Source organism: Rhagoletis pomonella, unplaced genomic scaffold (genome assembly GCF_013731165.1).
Source record: "Rhagoletis pomonella isolate Grant_MI unplaced genomic scaffold, Rhpom_1.0 Rhpom_scaffold_00002, whole genome shotgun sequence".
In the NCBI taxonomy this organism is placed as follows: Eukaryota; Metazoa; Arthropoda; class Insecta; order Diptera; family Tephritidae; genus Rhagoletis; species Rhagoletis pomonella.
In genome coordinates this window covers 3,324,338-3,332,848 of record NW_023458556.1, presented here as the reverse complement: position 1 = coordinate 3,332,848, position 8,511 = coordinate 3,324,338, and the positions used below count along the sequence as shown (strand labels likewise).

The window sequence follows — 8,511 nt, the reverse complement described above, 5'->3', positions numbered from 1 at the left end:
GCTCAATGTGGTGTTGCCACCTAGTGAGGGTTTCGTAGTTGACTACAATTCTAGAGCAACGTTTCTGACAAAAGTTACGTATTTTTGTGCCCAGAATCCGAATCTGTGGTAAAAGCATGTATGTCGCATTTAAAAGAAATGGACTTCCAACACATCGACACGTTGAATATTTGTTCATTTTTGATTTTGATGACGTCTGAAAATAGTAATTAATTTTTTCAAAGAGCAGCAAGATGCAGCAGACAATCTATATATCAAATGAAAGTACATAGATGTAATGCCCTTTTATCAGATATGAAATAGTTTTTCCCTGGCTAAACTAGTTCTGCCTAGATCCAATATATCTGTCCATTGCGGAAATAAGTTGGACGCAACAATATTGTGGACTGCGTACCTGGAGTTGGACGGATGAGGGTTAATTTTTTGAACGCGGAAAGGTGTTCTGCGCAAAAATACTGTGGCCCCTGATCTAATTTAGCCTAGGCAAAACTAGTTTGTCCTGAGATCGGGTTTGATAACATATATATCATATCGGACAGAAAGTCACAATATGAATAAATGCCGCCTGTTAAAAATTTTGAAAGCAAAAACTGAAAATTGTACTTTTGGCCGCAGCAAGTGCTTTTTTCAGCCATAGGGTAATGGTACAATTAAATTATTTTGTTATAAACTAATGTATATTTATACATTTTTTTTATTTTCTCTTGATAGAGTTAATGAATATAATTATAGAGAAAAACATCAAAGATCTACTATAGGTTTTTCATTTAACTGGTTGAAGTGCGGCGCATTTAATTATTTCACTGGGGTATATTTGTATATGCACAATATAATTAAATTTTCCGTTAGAATAGATATATGCAGACTTCTGAATAATATGTACATAAATGCATGTACATAAGTACGACTAATTGTACACAAATATTTTCTAGTAGTTTCAACTTGTTTACATTCCTACACTGGCTATCTTGTATTATTGCTTATTTTATTGTAATATCTGCATAACTATGAAATTAATAGTATGTGCGCACATACACATACATACCTATTAATACTCAATAATTATTATATAGAAGTACATAAGTGTGCACATAGCCCTGCAGGGAAAAAATTTAACAAATTTCTTGTTCAGAGAGTGAAAGTACAATTTTCGTCATTGTCAGAAAAATGAAAATGTGGCACCAACAGAATGTGGCTTTTCGACTGGATAGTAGGATATCCAATTAGGGCGCTACCTTCACCCATCTGTTTAATGGATGGAATCTATTTTGTATGAAATTTAACGTGTTTGAAAATATTTCAGGGGCGGGTTGGCTGAAAAAATCCTGGCCAAGATATTTTAAATTAAATAATCAAAAATTATTACTTTTTTAAATTTTCCACTCAATTTTTACCTATCGGGCAGGCTGGTAAGAACAGGTAAGTAATACTAGTAATTTTCACTCACCTAGTTAATAAATAAATTTGGTATCAAGATAAAGAAAATTTTATTGCGAGCCCGAGGCTATAAGGCCTAAATTCCGGTTGGCAAGCTTTTAAATCAAAATACACTGTAAGAAAATCTCAAGTTTTGAAATGACAAAAAAAGCCGAGACACGTAAACTTAATTTTGGGTCGTAGATTGCGGATCTGTGCAAAATTTTTCTAGATCACGACATTTTTGCCACGATATATTTTTATATTAAGTTTACGTACGAATGAAAGCCATCAAACTTTAACATGGAAAATGTTACTCATATGTCATGTACGAGTATTACAAGTACGGCCATTTACGATACGGCGTATGAGTAACATTATTTCCTGTCCTGCTTTTTTGCAAAGCAACATATTAAAACAAATTTTTCTTAGTACAATTTGAATCTTTTTCATAAAAATAAAAATATCTGGGGAAAATGACCTGATGTAGAAAAATGGTCTACAGATCCGCAATTCACGACTGAAAATTAAATTTACGTGTCTCGGCGTTTTTTGTTACATTTCAAAACTTGTGATTTTCTTACAATGTATTCTGTTTTAAAAGTTCGGCAACCGGAATTTATGCCGGGTTTTTCGCAGCCTTATCATGAATTTCCATTCCGTGTTGACTCATTCACCTACTGTATGTTCACCAAGCAAAGTAGTTCACTTCAAATCATTTTCACCACCCTATCGTATACCCTATTCACCGGTGAGATAACTTTCACTCGCACCGATAAAACCGCAAAACAATTCACAAATATAGGAAATACTCGTATGTACGTTCAAAACTGGTTGTTTACTGAAATTTTATTTAATGGCTTTGACGTTATTCCATATTTGAAATTTCTGTGTAAAATGTCGTTCACTCGAAATCGTTCCACATTCATTGTAAGGTGAGCCATTTCGGTGAACGAAATTTTTCGCCGGTGAAAATTTTCAAGAGAATATACACTTGGGTGAAGGTCGGGCCCTAATGGGATCTAAATGTAAAGTGAATGGAAAAGCTCCCCAGTTGAGAGACAATTTACTACTACATAGTTAATATTTTTAAGTGTCTAATTGCACTAGTATCGAATCAGTAGATCAGTCAATTTTCCTACAGGGGGCTTACGACGCTTTGTTTTTCGCCTTAATCTGTGATGTTTGAGTTTGTAATAAATGAGCGCTACCAAGAGCCACACAGTCTACCAAGTTCTGAATGACTCAGCATTGAATGACTTAATCATCGGAGTGTGTTGCGTTATTCAGTAGCTAATGGACGACTATCTATTAAACGCTATTTACGTCATAGAAATTGAATTCATAAATGGTTTAACAAGCTGAGAGGTATGGCGAGCTACGACATTTTAATAGCAAATTAAGACCTGACAGTTTCCATTCGTGCATTACAAAGATTTCCGCTGCTGGGAATCGCTACTTTTTTAAGTTGTTCATAAAATCATTTTCATACGTTAGGAAAGGCGCGAAAATATAACAATCTCTTATTTGAAACGATACCGTTAAATTATCTGATTATTTATTGAATGCCTAGCGTGATTGCATTTATCCCAAGGGCTTAAAGTTTTTTTTTAGAATTTATGAAAACATCCAAACTGTACAATTAGTCATACATACAAAGCTTACATATTTGAATACAATTGGGGGATACACAAAGTCTCATAAAATTAGAAGTCCGAAGGAAAAATCTTAAAAAATTACACAAGTTGTGAGCAACCCTTTAAAACTACATATCGATGGCTGAATGGAAGATCGACATCATATCTCGGCAGCCAGTTCGAATACGCCCTGTCCCAGAAAATTTTTCAACAACACCCTTCTTCAGAATTTGATTAAAAAATGCCCTATCTCAGCTGCCGATTCAAAAATACCCTATTTTAGCTTATTTTCAATGTACATATTTTCGTTTGAGGTAGGGTGTTTTTCAATCAAATTCTGAAATAGGGCGTTTTTCAATCAAATTCTGATGTAGGGCTTTCTTGAAAAGTTTTCTGAGATAGGGCGTTTTCGAAATGGGTGCCGAGATAGGTCGATCTTCCACTCAGTCATCGATATGTTATGCCGTTAATACGCACCGAAAACACAGAACTCATAGTTGTATATTTTAATTAATTTTTTTTTTTATGCAAGAAAAAAACAATTTTACGATCTTAACATTTTGTGAAACCCCTAAATGTGTACCGAAAAAAATAACATTTATTTCTACCGTAGTTTCGGCATGTTCCACGATACCGCAAAAATCGGATGCCATCCTCGAATCGGCTCAATTGTTCACATAATGACTCCGACTTTTGGTGCCGATACCTTGCAAGTTAGCTGGTCGAATTGCAGTCGGAAATATATTACACAATTTCTCGAGTATGTTTCCAGTTGGAAGATTCTTAACGAACCAATATTGACATTTGTACATTCATTAAAATTTTGTTGTCGCACAGCCAGGGTCTAGGCAATTGTTTAGATAATACACCAACTGCGGTAAAAAAATACGTTTACCCTGCTCTGCCTCCCGGAGTACTTTTCGACGCCGAGCGGCAATGCCGGTTGCAGTTCAATCTTACGGACTCCGACCTCGATGCGTCATCGTGTACGTCCATGAATGAAATCTGTTCGGCTTTGTGGTGCAGAGTGAATGGCGAATGCGTAACGAATATGCGGCCGACGGCACCGGGAACCAGTTGTGGCGATGGAAAGGTTAGTTTCTATATAATTCTATAATGTAAAGGAAGCCATATATTGCGATAGTAAAGATTTATTCGACATTCTTGCATATTTTAGTGGTGCCAGAATGGGAAGTGTGTGCCTATTGAGCAAGCTTTGCCCGTTAACGGCAATTGGGGCAATTGGTCTCAGTGGAGTGAATGCTCGAGAACTTGCGGTGGAGGCGTGTCTACGCAAAAACGGGAATGCAACAATCCGGTTCCGGCGAATGGGGGTCTCTTTTGCATCGGCGAGAGAAAAAGGTTTGAATCCACCTACATACATATATACAGACAGATGCACATAAATTCATTACAACTTTTATCCACATTTTAGATATAAAATATGCAACTATCAACCATGCCCGGCGCGGGAGGTCAGTTTTCGAGCAAAGCAATGTTCAAAGTATGACAATGTGTGCTATCAGGGTGGAACTTATAAATGGCAACCATTTTTCGATAAAAGTAATTAATTGTAATAAAAATAAAAAAAATCTCTAAATCTTGCCTAGGTATAATTGAAAGCACGATTTGAAATTTCCAGAGAACCCGTGCAAGTTGCAGTGTACTGATGTCGACGATACGATTATAGCAAACTGGGGTGAAATGGTCGCAGATGGGACTCCTTGTCGCGTTGGCACCAATAATATGTGCATCGATGGAATTTGCAAGGTGAGACACGAGACGTATACATACATATATTTATATGCATATACTTGAAATTTATTTGGTAACACCGTGAAACAATGTTGGGATTCACATTTTCGTTGTTGGTGTTTTCCCTTGTGTCATCCCTTGTCTGGTTTTTTTTTCGAAAAATGACACTGAAGATGGCACAACGCCGAAACCGGTTTGTCTCCAAACCATATTTGACAAGGGATGACGGAAAATCGTTCCATATTACATCAATTTTTGGATTGTTTTAATGGCATCGACGAAATAATGTCCAATCGTTAGTATCCCTGAGAGGTAGGTGGGTTTTCTTCAAGAATACAATTTCTTAAGACATGTGTGAATCGGTAACAAAGTTGTTGAATAATATTTTTACTATGGTGAGACAGTTTTGCCAATCAGCTGTGCGAATTGAAATCTTTTTTAACAGCAGTAAAAAAAAATTTAAGTGAAATTAATATTTTAAGAAAACATCTACCATCGTTGATTGCAATTCATCAATTTAAGCTTTTATTTAACGAAAAATTATACACATCAACAATCTTTGCGATTGTCAAAATTTTCTATGCATTTGTCAAAAATTTGACTAGCCTCATGAGCTACTAAAAATTTGTTGACCTCATAGTTGTCAAAAATTTACTCGCCGCGAACTTTGTTACCGATTCACATACGCTCTTTGTACATATAAAATAGTGGCCAAAGTAAGCCTGTGGAGCAAAGTCCTTTTGAAATTAGACTACCACGGATAAATACTAATGTGTGAACAATATTTCGTCGAGTCCCTAAAATGGCGATTGAGCAGTGTAATCAGTTAACTGAACTGCGTTTTAGAAAGTTGGATGTGATTGGATTGTGGACTCCGATATGGAAGAAGATCAGTGCGGGGTATGTGGTGGCAATAACGATCAATGTAAGTTTATAAAGGTGAGTAAAGCAAGAAAAAGTCGATGAAGTTGGTATATTGCGATTGATGTTTCAGGAACGATTTGAGGAAAGTTTTAACATAACCGATGGCTATGTAGAAGTTGTCACTATTCCTGCTAAGGCGCGCCACATTATCATAAAGGAGCTAACCAACTCGCAACATTTTCTCGGCATTTCAAAGGCAAACAGTAGTTATTTCTATTTAAATGGCGATAGTCTTATATCGATGCCAGGAGAATTTAATGTCGCAGGCACAGAAAGCTTATATGATCGGGCAGACGAACAAGAGAGCATAAAAATTCCTCAACCAATTGAAAATCCAATAACAGTGCATGTGAGTACATACATACATATTTATCTGATTTAAAAAAGAACGCTTTATTTTTGAAGTCTAATTTGAGATATCTCAAACAAAAATTGTCCCTTTGCCTTAGGCTGCGTGGTAATTAAAATGGGCAAAATCGAATACTATCCGCTCACTCCTCCTATACATAGTGATATTTTTGAAAAAATGCAAAAACTACGAGATTTCAATGCCTACAGAAGCCCACTCGCTAAAAGCTAGAATTTGCCATAGTCTTTAAGCAAGGGGAGAGCTAGTTCTCTACATTCTCTGTTACTGTCCGGTATTGTCGAGGGGCAGATAGTGCTTTCTGGGCCTCATTTCTTTAGTGACCTTGACAAATTGGGAGTTTTAAGTCCTAGGTGCCTGACGAGTTTCGTCAAGTATTCAAAATGGTTCAGCAAGGGAAGTTAAAACTCTTAGTTGTGGTATCACTACGGGCCTTCAATTCGTCGCCTATATATGTCCATCCGCAGCAGTGGCAGCCACACCTACCTAAAACAACTCGCTCAAAATCTATTGAACACGGTAAAATTATCGTTTCCTGTCTTATTAAGCAATCGATCAAAATTCACGCCCACTTACCACCTGTACACTAAACAACTGCTGTAGAAATATGGATAGCTCAACAAATCTTTAGGAGTAAGTTTTTGATAGCCTCAGGCAAATTTTGTATTTAAAATCGACAGAATTGAACCCAAGCAAATTCGGACAAAATTGATGCTTCAAAACACCTTTAAACAATAAATTTTGATTTTTATAACACCGCCTACTTATAATCTCAACAACCGCTTTGGTTAACACATTGCTTCTTGTCTTATTATTTCGCCCGATCTTAAGAACGAATTAAACCACACAATTGACGTGGCAAACTCTGTGCTTTAAGCCATTTGTGTGTTGTGTACGGGTGTGCTACGCTTGAAGGTTTCACAAACCGCTCGAGGGAAATTTAAACTGAAATCAAAATTGATTTTCTGGGCGCCATGTTGAAATTTAACAAAACCGTTTGCGTTATGTATAGCAAAATCACTTAAATCGCTCTTTAGACTTCTTGACTGGCGGTGTAAACGGCTAGGCTGTTCTGGCCAAGCCCAAAAACGCACGCCAGTCGTTTCTTCTGTGCCAACTGCCGCCAATTGGAAATGCCAAGTGAAGCCAAGCCCTTCTCCACTTTATCTTTGAAAAGCAGAGGGTGCCTTCCTGTTCCCCTGCTACCAGCATCGCGAGCCGCGTTGAATACTTTCAGAGCTGGAGCATTTCTGTCAATTCGTTCGACATTGACAAGCAAGCGTAGCCGTTGCATTATAACACCGTGCGACATTCAATTTTACACACACAAAAAAATCAATATATTTGCGAAACTAGGGGCCAAAAATAGTAAAACTACGTTTTTAATTTTTTTCTATGACGCCAGGACTTTCGTTAAAAGGATTTAGAATTTTAAAGGTGTCATTTATTTAAAAAACTATTTAAAAAAGTCAGTGCAATATAGAATAAAAATATGAGTACCATATAATAGAGAAAATTCTGTGGAATTAATCAATTTTTTGGTGCTATCCTTAAATATCCTTGAAAATTTGCAGTATGTATTTTTGAAAAAAAAAGTAATGTTAAGGACTAATATACACATGACCACATCCTTGAATGCCGCCCTGCCAATTTTATTAAAGAGCTTAAAAAAATATAATTAACTAAAATTGCATTTTCAATACCTATTCATCCTTGTGGACGAAAAGACTTAAATTTTTTTCAAGTCTACAGAATTTTTTACTTCATTTGGTACCAAGTTTATTATTCTAAAAAATGCTGACTTTATAGAGAAAAACTAAATAAGCAGTTTCACTATATCTGGCGCATAGTTTCGTGAATATAGTGCTTATTTTGGGCGTTTTGAAATTTTTTGGATTTCGTCGCACAGTGTAATCAGACTTCTTTACTTATTTTATTTTATTCTATGCAATTTTACTTTATGTTCTTATGCCCCAATTTACTTACATATTATCATTAATATATATGTATATTGTTATTACAATGCATTAATAATAAGGTAATTGTTCGCGGTGAGGTACTGAATGCAAGCATTTACTACGAATTCACTTTGCCTGCGGTTAACAACACCAGAGGGAAGAGGTATTCATGGAAGTTGGGTGATTGGACGCAATGTACCAGCAGCTGTGGCGGCGGTGTTCAATATCGTGAGACCCACTGTTTTGAGGAGGGTGAATGTAAGTGAATCGCCACACTGTGATTGTTTTGTTTTATTTTTGTTGTTATAATTTTTTGTCGTACCGTAAAGTAACACCCGCCAACGAGCTGTGCTGGACTTTTGCACAAAACAAACGACCACCGCGCCGTGTACGAGTCTGCAACAAAATCTCATGTCCTGCCCACTGGTGGGCGGGGCCGTGGCAATACTGCCCA

The 8,511-nt window shown here is 36.6% G+C and overlaps 1 protein-coding gene across 1 annotated transcript in view; it reads left to right on the top strand.

Annotated features, from left to right (window-relative positions):
- The window catches only part of LOC118734401 (A disintegrin and metalloproteinase with thrombospondin motifs 7-like), a 27,860-nt gene that overhangs the window by 18,963 nt on the left and 386 nt on the right, over positions 1–8,511 (top strand). The window contains 9 exon segments of the mRNA XM_036464125.1: positions 3,667–3,813; positions 3,891–4,146; positions 4,231–4,415; positions 4,489–4,616; positions 4,696–4,823; positions 5,655–5,792; positions 5,794–6,081; positions 8,138–8,315; positions 8,387–8,506. Coding sequence (XP_036320018.1) covers positions 3,667–3,813; positions 3,891–4,146; positions 4,231–4,415; positions 4,489–4,616; positions 4,696–4,823; positions 5,655–5,792; positions 5,794–6,081; positions 8,138–8,315; positions 8,387–8,506 — 1,568 coding nt within the window.